The 19269-nt window shown below is 46.6% G+C and overlaps 2 protein-coding genes across 4 annotated transcripts in view; one reads left to right on the forward strand and one right to left on the reverse strand.

Moving 5' to 3' along the window:
* Positions 1-18294, reverse strand: part of Chd7 (chromodomain helicase DNA binding protein 7) — a 182449-nt gene extending 164155 nt beyond the window's left edge. For 2 of the 3 annotated variants that reach the window (XM_063258454.1, XM_063258452.1), the window contains exon 1: positions 18157-18294. The gene's annotated coding sequence lies outside the window, so the exon portion shown is untranslated. Of the gene's footprint in view, positions 1-17518; positions 17932-18156 lie in introns of those variants that run through there. The other variant, XM_063258453.1, reaches the window with a different exon arrangement.
* Positions 14647-18958, forward strand: LOC134478037 (basic proline-rich protein-like). Its single transcript, XM_063257895.1, has 4 exons — positions 14647-14655; positions 16647-17020; positions 17251-18355; positions 18389-18958. The coding sequence occupies exons 1-4, from the start codon at positions 14647-14649 to the stop codon at positions 18956-18958; spliced, it is 2058 nt and encodes a 685-aa protein (XP_063113965.1).
* Positions 18959-19269: the final 311 nt, after the last annotated feature.

Below are 19269 nucleotides of genomic sequence, written 5' to 3' on the forward strand. Positions count from 1 at the left end.
AACTTGAGAGACTAAAAACCAAAAGGGAGAAAGGCAATTTGTTATTGCTGTTTTTTAATTCGGCTTATTGCAGAACAAAAATTTTTTTAGGTTAGACAAATTTATCTAACTACTACCAAACAATGAAGAAGAAAGTGCCAACAGGCAAAAATTTGAAATGTTTTTTGTTTGTTTGTTTTGCTAAATATACAACTAGGAAGTTACTTTAAAAAAAAAATCCCAGATCTATACCAGATAAAAATGAATAATCCCACCCTACTATCTCTGCACAGTTAATTTCACAAGTTTTATAAGCCCTTCAATATAAAACTTAGAAAACATAAAAAGTACAGACTGGCTCAGGGGTTTAGCTTGCCTGGCAAGTGCAAGGTTGTGAGTTTGATCCCTGGTACCAAAAAAATTTACATTTAATTTAATTTAAAAAGTAGAAAAACTAATATAAAAACTACTATAAAAAGTAGAAAGACTAATATAAAATATAAAAACTACGTGCAACCAGAATAACTGACATTTATAGAGTGCTAGAAAAACAGCAAGCAGTGTGTGGGATGTTTTAGATGGATTACTGCACTGATGCTGCACGGTAAGGACGACCCCTTCTCCCAGGCCCAGCTAAGAAACCGGAGCTTACATAAACTCAGTAACTTACCTACCGAAGGTCACAGAGCTAATTAAGTCACTTGTCCAGCAAGCGAGTAGTTAAGCAGGAATTCAAATCGGATTCAGTCAGCTCTGTAACCATAGATTTTACTGAAATGAAACTGCCAATCCCTAAAATTCACCATTTTTTAATACTGATGTCTTTTTTCCTATGCTTATAATTCAATTTGCATGAAATCAGAACCATAGTTAATATGTTTGGTGCTACACTCTTTTAAGCTTTATATTTTTCAAAAACATCATTTGTAATACTTGTATGACATTATAAACTAAGAATACTGGCTAAGACAGGCATGATAGCGCACACCTGTAATCCCAGCACTCTGGGAGGCTGACGCAGGAGGACCACACATTTAAGTACAACCTGGGCAACTCAGCAAGTTCCTGTCTCAAATTTTTAGAAAATTTAAAAAGGATGGGGATGTAGAACATTGAGAAAGCCCTGGGCTCAATTCACAGAACCAGAAACAGAGAACACAGTGTGCACAACTTTTGGCCCATTGCTGCTGTGAATATGTGACTGACTTGTATCAGTACCAAGCTTTCAGCTGGTGTGGCTGGTGCAGTCGCTGGGTGCTGGTGCAGTTGGGATGATCACCCACCCATGAAGGGTCTGTATGTACAGTTTCTAATTTCTTTTCAATTTGTGATTTTCTAAATTCAAGCAACAATGACAGTGAAGATCTTACAATTCTGGTGACATGTAAAAGGTTTAAAGCTTCATAATTTAGTAAGAGGGAAAAATTATGTCGTTTTCATTTGCATTCTTCCACAACTCTCACAATTTGGAAATTTTTGTGCTCACTGACAATTAAATACACTTCCTACATGTTACTTCTTTATGTTTATTACTATGTTTCTGTTTGGCTGCCACTCCTCCTCGCTGTGCTCCCTGAGAATATGCTGATGGATCTTTTAAACCATATACAAAGGGCCAGGGATACAGCCAGTGGCACAGTGTATGCCTGGCAAGTGCGAGGTCCTGAGTTCAATCCCTGGTACCTAAATAAACAAACAAAACATATGCAAGAATCATTCACTCAATGTATAAGATAAAGGAGACAGTTATTCCTAATGTTAGAACACATCTGAAAAGAAACTAGGGTAGAGGGAAGTGAGAAACTTCAACTGTTAAATGTATTTGGGTAACACTTTTACATAGCCCCAAATTATCATTGTGCTCTTACTATGATTCTGAGAAATACTGAGATTCTACAATTCTGCCCCATTATTGACTGTCCCCCCATGCTGAAAGAATACTTATAAAAGCAAAATCCAGGGCCTAGGATACAGCTCAGTGGCACTGTGCCTGCCTGGCAAGTGTGAGTTCAAATCCTGGTACCAAAAAATAAATTCATGGGGAAATAGTTTCAACACCATTTCTTAAGACCCTGACTTTTCTTAGATTTTTTAAATAGTAGGGGTCCGGGATTGTAGTTCAGTGCTTGCCTAAAATATATAAAGCCCTGGATCTGATTCATAGCTAAAAAAATGTTTAATAGCTTGTTTTTCTTGACCTGTAAATTTAAGGACCTCATCAGTGAAGTAGCTTTATTTTACGTTTTTTAAGTGATCTTTTTCTATCTTGGCCCTCCTCAAACATTATCTGTTTTTGGATGGACTTTAAGTTACAAATATTGACCCTAGTTCTCCTGAAACAAGGCTACATCCTCCAAGCCAGGCCCCGCAAAGTGACCACAGTCACCCCTGCAGACAGGCACTGTTGGAGTGTCCTGGGCGGCACCTCTTCCTTTCCCTATCCCAGCCAAAGCTCCAGGGCCTCCTGGCTGGCCTCCACAATAGAACCTCTGACTTTTTGCCTGTAGCCTCCTTTCAACTGCAATCCATCACATGTTGCCAAACCAACCTTTCTTCTCCATCTTTGCCATGTAACTTAAACCCAGTCAGGATCGCAGCCAGCCAAACTCGGAATTTCATCACAGTCCAACCTCTCCACACCTATCCAACCTGCTGCCCTTCCCTCCCCAGCCATCTCCAGTCCTCTCCCTGACCCTGGGAGGCAGCACCCTTGAAAGGTGAACTGAGGAGGGAACAGAAGTGTGGCTTGGTTCCATTCCTGTGGAGCCACCCTAAAGAGGGCACCAGGGAAAAAGGCCCTGCAGACTGTTCTGTGACAGTCATCTGCTCCTGCCAGGATCCTGGCTGGTGACCTCACCAGACTCAGTATTCTCCCAGCCTATCAGAGAAAGGGCCCAGTCACAGTTCCTGATTTCCTTCTCCACTGCTATAACACTGGCCATGCTCCATGACACCTTCTCAGTATCTAATCACACACTGTGCTCTCGTGCTCCATGTGGTTTTACGTGTTAACCTAGCCACAGGAAACCTTTTCATACCACCCACAAAGATTAATATGATTATAATTCTACTCTGGGACACCTTCGCCAAAGGTGAAGTCATGCCAAAAAACAAGACCATCCTTAAAAACTGCATGTCATGATTTTTATCTATCTTTGAGTTAAAAGGCAAGTATGGTGGCACATGCCTGTAATCTCAGCACTCAGGAAGATGAGGGAGGAGGATCAATATGAGAATTCAAGACCAGGCTGGGCTACAAAGTGAGTTCAAGGCCAGCCTCAACTCCATAGTGAAACCTTGTCTCAAAAAGACAAAAAAGGCAGGGAGTTTAGCTCAGTGGCACAAGCACCTGCTTGGCAAGCGCAAGGTCATGAATTTAATTTTTTTTTTTTTTGTCTTTTTCCTTTTTATCGGTACCGGGGATCGAACTCACGACTGCCTGCTTGCAAGGCAAGTGCTTATGCCACTGAGCTAAATCCCCAGTCCCCATGAATTTAATTTTTGATACCAAGAAAAAAAAAGAATAAAATAAGTTTTCATCAGGCACATTTTTCAAAAGCCAAAAGATTTTGTTATAAGCCTCACACAGAAATTGCCATTTTCTCTTTACAGACATAAATCTGAAAACACCGAATTATATCCTGTCTTAAATGGCCCATGCCTTTGCATTTACTAAAGTCCTTTTTAGAACTGACATAGCTATGGCTTTCTATGTAAGAGTTTACACTCACAACAACTCTGACCATATTCTAAAGCCAGCTGTTGAAACCCTGTGTCTGTCCCAGTGCCCGTGTCATGAAATGGGTTCACAGCACTGACATTTCGGGCTGCAGTGCAATTTCTTAGGCCAGCTCACTTCGGCCAGTCCAGATGGTCTTCTACTGCGAGTTCAATATTGTTTCACTCCCACACAGCACCATAACATCATCGTGCTACCCTCCTGGACTAACTCAGAGTCCTGTAAGTATGTAACAATGACATTGCTCTAGTCAGATGCCAGCACTGTGGTAACAGGGCCACAGTACCTCACCTCCTCTCCCACCCACACTGTGCACCAGCTGAAGGAGCCGAGCAGGGACTGGCAATTCAATGATGAAACAAGCCACGACCTCCTTGCACTGCCTAAGATGAGAAAACTGTGTCAACTGTTGAGTGCAGCTATCATTCAGGCGCCTCACGCATGGAGGCCTCCACCAGCCCTGCTCAGAGAAACCGAGCTAGAGAAGGGCCCTTCTCTGCAGGTGCCCCCTGCAAGGCTGCGCCACAGCCCTTCCAGGAAGAGAGAACAGAACTCAAAGACACAGGTGCCAGCCAGTAAGAACCCCTCCAGAGGAGCAGGAAGGAAGTGAGGGGTCCTCTAAGAACTGGTCATCATCCTGCTCCCCTGTGTGCAAGTAACAGTGATGACGGTCTAGCAGGCCTGGAACTGTAACAGTCACCCAATGTCAGAGAGCGCACAAGCTCATCAAGACACAAGACCAGACATGTCTCTAAGTGGCACCGTCTCTACCCCAACTCAGCAGCTGCCTGAGCCAGGCAGCCAGAGCCCCGGTCTCAAGAAAAGAGTAGGGTGCTGGGCATGGGTGGTGCACACCTGTAATCCCAGCACTGGGGAGGTTGAGGCAGGAGGATCACTGCGAGTTGGGTGGCTACAAAGTGAGCTCAAGGCCAGCCTCAACTGCACAGCAAGACCCTGTCTCGAAAAGAGTATATGGAGTCTTGCACCTCTGTGGCACTTTCGCAGCAAGGAGGAAATTAGGGTTAACTCTGCTTCAGATTATTGGGAACAGAAGGACTGGTGCTCGGGGGCAGGGGGCACTAGAAACAATACATGAATACTTACATGAAGAGAAGAGCTGACGCTATAACCTGCACTAGACCCTAGAAAAGACCAACTGCAAAACCCTACTCCAGGATGAATTTAGGAAACAGGGAGGAAAGAAAAATGAACTGAGGCTAAGGCAACTAAGGAAGCCTTGGGACACCAACAGCCTCAGGACCAAGGTCCAAGAGAATGAGAATCCAAAGGATGATTACTCAGAAAAAGTGGTCTATGCAGTATGCGTCCCGTGTACCTACCTCACACAAGCAAGCACTCTGTCTTATGCAAAATTATGCTAACAAGTCTTGCAGGCTGCATTAACCCACTCCTTATATTACCTTTTAAAATGACTCTCATTTTAAATATATGACATGCTGCTCTTGGTAATAACACCGGCTTGAAATGGGTTGCTCCACAGTAGCTACTGCTGCTTATCGAAATCTATTACTTCTGCATACATCTACTGTTTAAACCAGAACCAGCCATGAAACAGATTTTAATTACTCCATGGCAGAAATGAAACTAAAATTTAACAAGTACAAAGCAGGCTGTCCTCCAGCCCCTGCATCCCAGCCTTGAAGACAAGTCTCAGGGCCCTGGCCAGCTGACCACTTTCACCGTGCATGTTGTGTCTCAAACCACATTTCACTCACATGTAAGACAGTAAGTACACTGTATGCACTTAAACTACCATTTTCTTATTCTTTCTAAAGTATTTGCACTGTGTACCAAACATTGTGAACCTGTGGCCTGCAACTCAAGTATATCAGAAGCAACTAGAATAAAATTTCCGATTCTAGATGACCCATAAAAAGTTTAATTCAGTCAACATGATAGGCAGTTGAGCCCCCCCCCCCCCGCCTTAAGACTGCATCTCGTTATGCAGTTCAGGCTGACCTTGAACTCACAGCGACCCTCCTGCCTCAGCCTCCCAAGTGCTGAGATTGTACCACCATGCCCAGCAAGGTCTCTATTTTTGGTAAGAGATACATAAGTAAGATTTGTAAGGGTATGAATTACTTTAATGCCTTAAATAAGATTGCATATTCTCTCTCAACTAGTGCTAGTTGGCGAAACAAGGAAAATTAATGACATTGAAAAGCGAGCGCGAGCAGCACTTTGAAAGAGTAGATTACAGGCTCGCCCACTAGTGCAGCATTGTTAATGATCCATAAAAGATAATTCCAAGAATCTGGGTACCTCCCTGCATCCTGGGAAGCCTGAGCTGTGGGATTAAATCAGTCCTCAACTGCCAACCATCCGCTAGCACAGCCTGGGTGTCTCTGCGCCCCCTGGGCTGTCCAGCGCTTTTCCTCAAACTCAGGCAAGACTGAGGCACACACTTTCCATTTATACCTGGTAGCAGGGCTGACAGCCACGATTCAGCCCCCGCAGTGTGGAAATCGCTACTGCATTCAGTGCTGTCCTCATTCACGTATCTGATGTACATAAGACAGTGCTTTCCTTTTTCTACTGGATGTTTGCAGCTGAAGGGAAGCTTGTGGCATCACAGATTAGTTTCTTATAAACTACAGAGTTCTTTCAGATACCATCCCTGATTTGTATTTTTGCTTTTTAGGAACTAGGATAATGAAAAGCTTAAAATGATTCTGGTGATAAATAGAACTCTGAAAATTAATACAATCACAACAAAGATTAATATTTTAATTGTTCCATAAGCAACAAAACTTAGTTTTAATCAGATACTCACTTATACTTAAGCCAGTCAACAATCTGTTCAACTCTGAAGAAAAAGAAACTATAGGGGCTGGATGTTTAGCTCAGCGGCATAAGCGCCTGCCTTGAAAGCAGGCAGTCGTGAGTTCGATCCCCGGTACCAATAAAAAGGAAAAAGACAAAAAAAAAAAAAGAAACTACAAATATAAAAATTCAAGAAGTACATCAACATAGACAATTGCCCTAAGGCAAAACAGTATTAGGATATGGCATTTTAACATTTTCTAAAAATTCTCTAGTAAAGAAATACCATAATATGTAATACATCTATTGATTTACATGTCTGAATTCCATTCCTACACAGTCATGGGTCACTTAATGACAGGAATACGCTTGGGGAGCTTCACAGCTGATGTCACCGTGTGCCTGTGTCAGAATGCACGGACACAAAGATCGCTGTGCAACGCAGCCCCAATGTGTGCGGGCCTCCCTGATGAAAACTTCGCTACGTGGCACTTCACTATCTACATCTATCTGCACGATCACAGAAGACGGCCTGCTGTCCTGTAGATCAGCGGAGGCAATCTGGAAGTATTTCATGGAGGCTGCATGTTCACACAAATTAATGCGTAGACAAGAATTCTGTGAAGTCATCAGGAGCCTACACAGCACCCTGAGTTTCTAAGTAGCGTCAGGGCAACTCTAGTCCTGTGCCTTGAGGAAAAGAATCAACAATTCCAAGAATTGCATCATACATAAATGCTCAGTGAGGATCTTGAATAAAGCCAGCTCTGTGATAAACAAATGATGTTGTTGTGCTTGGAGTGATCAATGAAAGCAGGCTTGAAACACACCAAGTTCTGCAATGAGCATGTCTTTTAGGCTGGAAGTGTTTGCCACTGATAAGATTCAGCATCTCAGGAAAAGGGGCCTCACAGACTATAATCCGTTAAGAGACAACTTTCAGACCCTCAATTTCTCTCCAGGAGCTGCCTCGCAAGCACTGGAAGATCTTCATCCATGCTCCTCCTTTCCTTCTAAGATCTAGATTTCAATGGGGCCACACCAAACAATTTCTACCAAGCAGTTATTGCCACAGGCTGTTAAAATCGCTTATCAAGGGGGCTAGGGATTTAGCTCAGTGGCATAAGCTCCTGCCTTGCAAGCAGACAGTCGTGAGTTTGATCCCTGGTACCAATAAAAAAAAAAAAAAAAAAAAACGAAAAAGACCCAAAAAAAAAAAAAAATCGCTCATCAAGTGCATCCTTTAAAAGCTGTGATCTTGGGCAAATTTATTAAACAATCTTTAAAACTCCATTTTATCACCTGTAAAATAGCAACTAGTCCCTCCCTCAGCATTTTGACTAAGCCAACTTCAGGATTCGGTGGAAACAGTCTGTGTAAACAGCTTAACAAAATGCTAGCTCGTGCAAAGTCCGTGCTCTCCAGACACGTCACTACTTAGATCAGTTCCCTGGCGTCCCTCACTGCTCCTTTCTGTAACAGTTTAACTGTGATATAATTTCAACCTTGCAGCAAAGTTGAAAGAGTAACACAAGATCATTCATAAATCCACAAATGTCAATTGTTTATCCTTCACCCCATTTATTTTATGAATCCCTCTGCATCACTTTTATGTGAAACTAAAGTAGGATAAAATATAAGGAAACACTCCATCTCTTCTGTTTCTGTGCCAGTCAGGGTAGCAATGCAATTCTTGGGGGGCTACCACAGTATCTTCTGTTTCCGGAGGACATGTTAGAGGGGCTACTCATCTCCCAGACCCCCAAACCCAAACCCACTCTGGGTTTAGATTCCATCTTGCCTCTTTACACAGGAAACAGAAGTCAGGAAATAAAGGATGAGTCTTGTGGCGCTAGAATCCCTACGGATCTTGAGTACGCACTCTGGTCTCTGAATCACAAGTTCTATGTTCTAAGGGATGAAACACGTGCATAAGGCTGACTGTCCGAGATACATCACACACCGTTTGCAGAATAATAGGTTTGTCAGAAAGGAGGAACGGTGGCTTCTCTTCAAAGACAGCCAGAACTAAAGAGCATGGCACAGCTTTATAACTATACAGGAAGAAATCTCAGCGTTGCTTTTAGGATCAGGGACATCTAAATCACTTCTGTGTGACCAAGAGGATTAGGTAAATAAGAGCTGATTATTTGCTGGACAAAGGTACATGTAGATATATTCATTCATCTTTAAATCTCAACTGCTAAGAAAAGTGAAAACTGTACAGTCAGTCACCAGGCTGGCTACTCCTCCTTCTCTGATCATAATTTAGGATTATAAATAAAGACAAAAATCAATATACATACTTGATAAATTTAATGAACAAAAACCAGCTGCTACATGGACCACATAGCCAGTTTAAGACTGGCCTAGGTTAAAAGACCCTGTAGAAAAAGGGGAAAGGGCCAGGAATTTAGTATAGTGGAACAAGCACCTATCTGGCAAGTGCAAGGTTGTGAGTTCGATCCCTGGTTTCAGGAAAAAAAAAAAAAAAAAAAGGAATCACAGAAAAGGAAGGAAAAGAAAGCAAGAGAAAAGGAAAGGAAAGGAAAGGGAAAAAGGAGAGAAGGAAGACAGAAGAAAGAGGCAGGGGAGGAGAGGAAAGAAATTGCTCAATAAATAAGACGTGCTCTACCAAGCGCTTCTGAGAGAGTGCCTGACTCAATCATCACACCCTGGGGAGGCCGCTGCAGTACTGCGTCCATTTTTATGACTCACACCCAGGTCTGTCAGGTGTAAGAGTTAAACTTCTCAGCCAACACACCACAACAAAAGTAACTGTCCTTACCTTGGTGAGAGACAGAGGGTCTTAAGGACAAAAATCACAGACCCTCCCTAGATGCCGCACAAAAACAGCAGTCATAAACAGGAATGATAGACAGACATATTGTAAAGGGCATTCCTGATTTTTTAATGCATTTTTGCTTCATTTATACAAGCTTCAGAGCTGGTGTAGGTGGCAATGTTAGCACAAAGGTTCGTATGCAGTTCTGGAGTCTGGCCAATCTGGATTTAAACTCCCCTTTCAACACTTACAGAGTTGTATGGCCCTGGGCAGTCTGACCCCTCAGTCTCTCACATCCCTTTATCTATAAAAATGGGAATAACAATTATATGAATACCTGAAGTTGTTGTGAGTTAAAGAAACAATCCATTAAAACATTCAGCAGAGGCTGAGTATGGCTCAGTGGTAGACTGTGCTTATCATGTGCAGAGCCCTAGCTTCAAACCTCAAAGTAGAGATTCACATGTACACACACACACACACACACACTCACACACACACACACACACACACACACACACACACACAGTGGTACAGTGGTACAGGGCCAAGGACAGAGCTCAGGGGCTGAGTACCTGCCTGGCAAGTGCAAGGATCTGAATTCAATTCTTGGTACAAACAAAAACTCAGTACAATACCTAGTCAACTGGAAATGCTCAATAGTGTTAGCTAATCATTACGATTATTACTGTTATTTTAAAGCTGCTTTGATCTTTATGCACTATTTCACTTCACTGCCTCTATAAATTTAAAGGGTGGGGATTCTGGGCCTTAAGATTTTAAAAATTTCAGGCTGAGTCTGCATCACTTTTCTGGCAAGATCAATACAACTACAACTAGTCAAAGCCACATTTCAAGCATAAACAAGGTCAAGTACACAAAAATATGAAGTACTGAAAGAACATTTCAGTTTCAACACGTTACCAATTCCATCCATAAATAAAGTGATTGCTAGACCACGCATTTAAAAATACAACACGCACCAGGGCGTATTTTTATTGTACACCTGTGCTCATTTATTTTATTATTAACTTAGTGCCTGGCAGATAATGCTGGAAGAATTAAAATCATTCTTATAGTTATTCAAGAGCCTTCTGATATTTACCTGCTCAGCGTTATGCTAAAAGTGCTTAATTTAATGGTTCTTAAGTGTGTTGAAATAATATGCACAGGTACAGTTATGGTTAAAAAATAAACAAACTTCTAAAATGCTGTGGTTTCTCTCAAAAGGATAAAAGGGGAACAAAATGTACTTTTTTAAAAGAGTTAAAGTAGTCCCCAAAACCCACTGCAAAACTAGGAAGAAAATTAATTACCAAGATATCATGTAACCTTTAGCAGATGTGCTGCAAAGCTTACGCACAAGTCTCTAACTTTTTAAGTGGAGAACCACAGGAAGAGCACACAGCACCTCAGTACTGACCCGTGTATGCAATTCTCTACCCCTCTCCAACAAACGCTGATGTGGGCGCCCAGGTCACCTGCAGTCCTATGCCCTGTGCTGACAAAATACACAGGGAAGAAGTCTGAGTCCACCACACTTCCTCCATCACTTTTTCACCAACTGCAAAAGCCAGGAGGGGAGGCAGACAACCAAAGAATTTCCCTTCATGCCTCCAAAAAGACCCTATCATGGGAGCCTGCCTACACCTTCCCCCTTGATGCCTGTACGACTCAGCTAGAAATGATCAAAGAATGAGAACACACCACTGACTGGAGCACAGAAGAAACGATGTCTAAAAGTCATGAAGGCAGGCACAGCACACACCTGTGCTTCCAGCACTTTGGGAGGCTGAGGCAGGAAAACCGTTTCAGGCCAGCCTGGTCAACGTAACAAGACCCTGTCTCAAAATGGGGGGGGGGGGCACATGTGGTACATAAAAAGACCCAAGATGTAGCTCAGTGCCAAGGACCAAGATTTCAAAACATTTAAAGAACTATATTAGAAATAAACAGCCACTGAGCAGTCAGCACACAGCAGCTAACATTCAAGTCAGCACACCATGGTAACACTGCTATTATCCACACTTAACTTTTTTTTTCAAATATGCCCTCACAACCAGTAGAAGGTAAACGCTGCGGATGAATCGTGTCTCTACAACCAACAGCCATCCACAGATTAGCTTATGAAGCCACACGACCTTGCCCATTTGAAGGAGACAGGAAGGCCTGTAATGAACTTGGCTAAGTCACAACAGACTCCACAAAGCACCAGGAGAGACATGAAAGTCGCAAAAAAATACCCACGGAATAAACCCCAAACCAAAGATTCTATGAACAAAAACAAACCTAGTTTATTCCCCCAAAATTAGGTAATACTACTTACATAAACTGGCAAAAACAAAAATGCAGACACTTACCTAAAAAAGTGTTTCAAGGTTAATGTTCCAGATTTTCATAACCTGTTATCCCGTATAATACAAACACCTACAATCAGATGTTTTTATGAATTTATCAATCAACACCTTTCATTTGTCCCCAACAACCAGGAAGCATAATCCACTTCTCATGATTGAACGAAGTGTCTCTGAAGATAACTGGTTTGTACAAGTTCGGACCAAGGCTGTTATTTTTCTATGCAATTAGGTAAATAATTCATTCATTTCTACCACACCTACATCAGATTGCAACCATCTTCTAAAACATACTCCCTGGTGAGAAGCACAATCCTGAGGGCTTGAGGCAGGATCTCCTGGGAGCCCACGGACCACCTCTCAGTATGTAACTAACAACAGAAAATGGCCCCTAGAAGAAAAGAACAAAATGTGGCAAGGTCTGGTTCCCACAGGATTCTGTGCTCCACCTATGGTGCTACAAAGTGCTATATATGAGTGGAGTAAAATAAAATGCGGAACTTATTAGGAAAGCAACAATGTTTCCCCTCCCTGCCTCTGGGCTTACCACACCCTAACATGGGGTAGGGGGAGCCAGAAGGCTAAAACAAAGGTTATCGCAGTCCATTATCAAGGATCGCAGTCATATGTTCCAAGAACTCATGATCCTCCTCCTCAAACTGACCCTGTCTCCAGGAGCAGCCCCGCCAAGCCAGCCAGCCACAGCCTAGAAACCTCCAGCCCCTAAGACCTCTCTCCTCCAGGACACATCTAATCTCAAGCCTGACTCTCCTAAAAATTTCTCGGGTCGGTCCACTCTTCGTTGCCATGGCCCATTTAGTTGCTATTTCACTGCCTCATAAATCACAACAAAAGCAGGCAGGATCACATCCAGAACCTACTTCTGCTTCCTCCATCCACCCACCAAACCAACCTTGCAAACACAATTCTCAAAACTGCTTAACACCCATCAGTGACCCCTACTGCTTTCTTTAAAAACCTGAAATCCTTTGAGGCAAGAAGTTCCCACGTTCAAGTTCCACCTAGGCGACTTAGCATAGCCCTGTCAAGAAAGAAAGAGACAGACAGACAGAGACAGAAAAAAGGAGGAGCAGGGGATGTATTTCAGTGCAAAGGCCCTGTGTGGTTTAACACCACTACCACCGTATAAAATCTGTTGCCCTATAAACCCTGCCTCACGTTGGAGTGCCTCCTCCTCCTCCTCCTGCGCCTGAGCCTGAGCCTCCTCTCAAAGCTCTGAGAAGACCTCACACTGGAGCCTCCCCTGTCAGCTGCACCGGCCTGAGGATCTGGGCTGGGTGTCTTCATCCTTTCCCTACCGTCATGTGGGACGGCAGTGCTAGGGTTACTTCCCAAGGAACAGCCCCGCTCCAGCGGTGGAGGCTCATTCTCCTGCTTCCTGTGCCCCCAGCACAGCACTTGTGGCCCGGAGCAGTTTTGTCTTTTGTAGGTCTACCATACCTTCTCGTGTCACCGCCGCTCCCCATGTGCAGCCACGCACCTTCCAATAAATGGCTGAACTGAAGAACATGAGAACAGGTGAAACAGGAAAACTAATCCGCACCCAGACTCACTCAACACAGCCAGGAATAAATCCTGTGCAGGGAGGGTGAGGCTCAAAGAGCCACTTCTTACAGCCTCCAATTCCTCATCTGTACAAGCAAGCAAGCCTGAGTGCCAGCCACTACGGCAGGAGCCTTTTGCCAAGCATGTGTCTTCATTAACAGTCTACATTTTTATTTTTAAATGATGTGCTTAATTTTCAAAGTAAAAACACAGCAGACCTACCAACAGAATCTTCTCTGGGAAAACAACCATCTCACCAGTCACCTAGCATCAGTTAAAACGTAAAGGAATCTACTTAGGGTAATGAATGCATGCTTCTAAACTGAAAACAGTAATCAAATCTTGAAATAATTATCTCTGCATTTTTCTAGATGGATAATCATAGTTTTAAAAAAAGGAAAAAGGAAATTTCAAACACAGCATAGGCGAATTATTATTGGCTTAAGTACACCTTTAAGAGCTATGTTCGCGTATGCTGTGGAAGCCTAAAACCAGATGCACTTCTGAATCACAGAGAAAGGAGACAGACTCTTCTATAGCCAGCCTGGTCCCCTAACAAAGAAACACAGTGCCTCCACTGCAAGGCACCAAGCTAGGCACCAGGCAGACAACTTCAACGGGAGCTCAGGGGCCCAGCCTGGGGCACTTTGTTTAATTAATCTCTCTGGGCTCCAGTTTCTTCATTTGAGAAATGAGAAAGTTCAACTGGCTCTCCAAGGTCCCCATGCTCTAAATATAAAACGAATTTCTATTTGACAATATCATTCTAATTTTGTACTTATTATTTTTATCACAGATACGACTTCATTCAGAACTGTTAACACTGCTAATGCAAGGAAAACACAGCATAATGTAATAACTATATCCCTGCTGCTCACCACTCTCGATCAACTGTGAACAACTGCTCTCTCTACCTGCAACCGGACTGGAGCCCAAACAGAAATAAACCATTCCACCTCTATGTTTTGGAGAAAACTTAAGTAATCGTTCCCAATTTCTTTCACATTTTAACATGTCATCTTTTTCTGTCAAAGATTTGACTAAAGTTTTCTCAAGAAAGAGGAAGTATATCTCTCAAACTAATGAAGCACTGCTGGTTTTAGAAACCTGGTAAGAAAGGAGAATGCTCAGGTCCACACAAATGTGTCTACATGCAGGCACCGAGACTCACCGAGGGCCAGCACACTCCTGACATCATCATCGTGTCACAAAACTGTGTCTTTGACTCACAGGAACATCTTTCTTAGTGCATTTAGCTGTGCGACCTGTATTTATGTGCCAACTTGCTTTACAAGTAGAAATCATTTAAAATCTGGAAGTGAGTCATTTCTTACAAAGATGCAATTTTAACAGCCATTTTTTGTAGTCACACCTTGCTCAACCCCAGGCATTTTAATTCTTGAAATGCCTTATTTATAGCGGATGTACATAAGACGGCCATGGGCTTGGTATCAAACCTTTTTAAAAATTATACTTAAATAATGAAGTTAAAAGATAACTAGTGCCTGCAATACTAATCTTCAAAAAGTCAAAGAGCTCGGCTATCGTCAGGAAGAAATCGCTCCTGTAGATGGTAAACTCTCTGAGGGTAGGGACTACCTCTAATGTGTACCATTTTGTGCACAGAAGACTTGCCAAGGTTTGGTGAAAACCCACGGAATGGATGAGGACTACACAGCAAGCTTCCCAGCACACCAGTCCACATGTGAAAGGACCGCCCTCACAGTTCACTTTCTCTGCTCTTAATAGGTCACACAGCAGGTACACAGATGAAAATATTGTTTTGTTTTTAACCTAACTGCCTAAAAACTGTAAGTATGTAATTAGCGGCTTTGCATGTGTACCAGGGAAAGGTAGTAACATTTCTTTTGTGTGTCCTATTACAGCGGAACATCTCATAGTGCTCATTTTCACCCAATAAAAGTGAACCTAACCTAGAAGAGTCTTGGAAAAGTTTTGGAAATGTTCTAACTCAAACCAGCTAAACACTAGACTAAGTCCAGATGACTCTAGGGAAATACTATTTTAAAATTAAGTTGCTGCGTGAACTGTTTTGACTTTTATATTTGCAACTTCGGGGGAAATGTATTGTTTTTCCTTGAAGGAAAAAAAATTATTTCTCTATTCTGCCTTATACGTGAAGATACAGAAAAGAAATGTTTAAAATTAATTTAAAAATACATTCATTAAACCAAAAGAACTAGAGTTTAGAGCATAATGTCAGTTTTTAAAATTATATTCACTTCTGATCTAGTAACACATTGGAACCTTGAAAGCATAACCCTGGGATAGAATCCATCAAACTTCAATTTACTGACTTGCAAAGAAGGAAAAAAATAAGAAATACGCACGAGATTATAAATAATAAAACTCAGCATGCCAGAAAACAATCTCCTTTCTCGAGTGTCACGCTGAGGAAATTCACCTGTTACAAGTCTTGACAAAAATCCACTATGTCCTTTAAACAGATTACCAAAAAAGGGAGAGAATACCATCATTTCCACTACTGCACAAAATTTTTAACTTCACCCTAGAACTTGCTGTCCAAGCGCTTTTCCATTTCCAAATTCTCTTCTTACTTTGTAACTTTTTCCCCACCGAACAGTTTTCTTGTTTTGTTTTGTTTTGTTTGGAGGGGGGGGGGTCAAATAAACTTTTCATGGACGAACTAGAAGAAATAAAATGTCTCCTACGCGCGTCACCTAGAAAGGCAACCCGAGTCCCACTCTGTGCCCCAAGCATCTAGCTTTCAGCCTCCTTATTATCATTGTCAATGAATGGGCCCCAGTCAAATGAAAGCTGCCATTTTAGGGTAAGGACTGGAGAGCTTCTGTTGTGCAACAGCAAGACAAAAACACTGGCGACAGATGTACTCTAGGGGCTGGGGGAAGGATTCAACTTCATAAAACCACTGCTCGAGTTATTTCCGAAATACGAATCACCCAGCACTCAGACACTGCTACAGTCTAATGCTTACTATACCCAGGAAAAACCAGGCACCCATGCCGCTGAGGTCACAGTCACTAAGATTTTTTTGTCATCGTTAGAATAGATTTGTGAAAAATAAAGACAGGTTTTCCCCCTATAGATTATTAGGCATGATGAGTAATCCCCCCTTTACTGAAAGAGAATTGGGAGAATATAACACTCAATCCCACTATAAGAAGGCTCAAAATAACATTTGTAGAAAATAAGTACCAGGGCCCTCACATAATCCTTTAAAAATAAATTAAGCTGTTTAATGTGTTCCAGAAACCAAACCCAGAAGACAGACACATTTTGAGATAAGTTATTTAAATCGATTGCTAGATAATATACAATGGAAAACTAAAAAGTATACTTAGCAAGTGGAGAGCTGGCTAGTGTATCTAATTCTACCAATTCAAAAGGAAACTCTCCATGTGGGTTGCTACTTTTCTTTTGTCCATTGTCTGTTCAGAAGAGGGGGGAAAAAACTAGTTTAAAACCGAGGCGTGAACAGTCTCTCAAAGTGACCTCCGGGGAAACCGGCTACCCTAACCGGAGCACTCCCCGCGCCGCCGCTCCCCGGGGCGCTCACAAAGCCGGCGGCCGGCCACGAGTTTGGGGTGCGCTCCCACGGCGCGGGGCCACTCGAGCAGCCCCTCCGGAGCAAGGCGGCTCGGTAATGATGGCTGCTCCGGCCGCGGCTGCTTTCCCAGCTCCGACCAGCCCCCACGGCCCCCCACAGGCGCGCTCGCCGCGCCGCTGCGCCCGCCCCGCACCGCAGCCCACCCGGTGCCCAGACCCCCGCCCGCGCCCCGCGCCCCGCGGCCCCGGCGCGCCCCGTCCCTGGTGCGAACCAAACAAACAACGCGTCCCCCGCCGCCCTCCTTCCTCTCCCCGCTGACCGCTTGGCCTCCAGCCACCTCGACCGTTCACGCTCCGAGCCGCGGCTCCCCGGGGCAGCGCGCACCCAGGACAGCCCGGGGGCCACCCGGTGCCCCCCCGCGGTGACCCCGACAGGCTGGGGTGAGGCCGGGAGGGCCGAGTTGCTCTCGGGGGTTAAAGTCGCTATTATGCAGCCGCCGCCACCGGCCCGGCCAGCTCGGCAAGGTGGGGTCCCTCCGCCCGCGCCTCCCCGCGCTCGTCCCGGCCCGGCTCCCTTTCTTCTCCTCGCGCACCCGGGAGCCTCCAGGGAGCCCCGGGAGCCGCCGGGAGCCCCCAGTTTCGGGCTCGCAACTCTGCGCCCGCTGCTGGCACCCGCAGGGCTCGGGACGCCCTCCGCGCCGCGTGTTCGCGACGCCCCCGCCCCACGCGGCGCCCCGCGCACTTTCCCCGCCGCCGACCCACCTCGCGGTGGCTGTCCCCGCACGGGTGGCGCCGCCGCGCCGGGAGGGACGCACTTTGTTCGCGCCGGTGCGGCCCCGCTCCCGGCCAGCGCGGCGTGGTCGGTCCGAGCGGGGGGCGGGGGCGGGCGGGGGTCGCGCCGTCCCCGAGCCGCCGCCGTCCCCGCTCAGCCGCCCCGCGCCCGCGCGCCCACCGCCGCTCGCGCCGGAGTTGCAGCCCAACTTTTCCTCCTTCCCTTTTCTCTCGCCCGGAGCCGGCAACTCGTGCTCCGGCCGGCGGGAGGAAGCGCGCTCGGGCCCCCCGCGCGGACACGCTCGCCCCCCCGCCGCCGCGCAACAAAAAGCCCTTCACAGGCGAGGAAGTGACCCTCGGCCGCCCGCGCGCCCCCGCCGCCCCGCGGACGCAGGCCGAAGTTGGGGCGCCGGCGGTGCTCGGAGCGCGAGTTCGGGCCCCGCGGGCGGCGGTGCGGACGCCTCGGCGCTGCGCCCCGCCGCCCGCCCGCCCGCCGGCCCCGCGCCCCGAGTCCCGAGTCCCGAGTCCTCGCCCAACTCCGCGCGGCCCCAGCCCCGGCCCGGGGCGGTTTCCTGCCGCCGCCGCCCCCGCCGCCGCGCCACCCCTCCCGGGCGAACTCTCGCGCTCACCGGGTCGGTCGGCCGGGCGATCGGGCGGCGCCGCCGCTGCCCCGTCCGCGGGGACAAAACGCGGGGCGGCGCGGAGTTGGCCGGCGGCCGCGGCCGGGCGCGGGTCCTCGGGCGCGGAGTTGGCCGGGGGCGGACGCGGCTCCGGCGAGTTGCAGGGTCTCCGGGTCCCCGGGCCACCTCCTCCGCGGCGCTCCTTTGTGTAATTTCACTCGATTCAAGTTTAATCCGATAGTTCCCGAGCACGAGCGCGTCCGCACCGCCACGGCTCAACCCCCGCGCCGCCGCCGTCGCCGCCACCGCTGCCGCCGCGGCCCCAGCACGCCAGCGCCTGCGCGCGGCCAGCACGCCGCGCGCGCCCGAGGCCGCGGGGCCGCGCGCGCCCGGCGCCGCCGGCTCCTCCGCCGCGCGCCCGCGCCGCGCCGCGCCCGCGCGCCGCCACCTGACGTCAGGCGCGCCTGGCATAATTTATGCAAGAATTCGGCCGGGGTGGCGAGGACGCGGGAGAGGCCGCGAGAAAGGGGGCGGCGCGGGCGCGGGGCCGCGGGCTCGTAGGGCGGGCTGGGCGCCACTTCCCGTCCCGGGCGTGCGCCGCGCAGCGCTGCCGGCGGCTCTCCCCGGCTGTGCGCGGCCCTCCTCGTCGGGCTCCCGGAGCGTTCGGCCGCGGCCCCGCGCTGGCTGCGGACGCTGCTGCCACGTTTCCCCGCGCGCACCTCCGCGGCCGGTGCGCCGCCCGGGGCGCACGCGGAGCTCCGGGCCGACCGCGGTCGGGGTCGGTCTCTGCTGCGCTGACCCTTCGACTTGAAACTGTTTTCCCACATGAAATTACTCAGAGTGGATACATTTTGTTTCAGACATATTCATACCTGCTTCTCTGCGTTGTGTTTGCTACCTCCTAGTGATAGCACAGCCAGATCCAACAGTAAACCAAAACTTTACAACTAGATGGCATGGATTCTCCTTGAAATTGTTATCACGCCAGAAAAAAAGAAAAGGCAAGGGAACACGGTGGTTATGAAACAAAGAAATAGAATGTGTGCCTATTATTAAACAAGTCCGAACTAGAATGTTTTAATCACTGCCTGACCAATATAGCACTTGTATGTGATCTTCTAG

The sequence above is a fragment of the Cavia porcellus genome, unplaced genomic scaffold (assembly GCF_034190915.1).
Source record: "Cavia porcellus strain 051 isolate PalLab524CR breed Dunkin Hartley unplaced genomic scaffold, mCavPor4.1 scaffold_11, whole genome shotgun sequence".
Classification (NCBI taxonomy): Eukaryota; Metazoa; Chordata; class Mammalia; order Rodentia; family Caviidae; genus Cavia; species Cavia porcellus.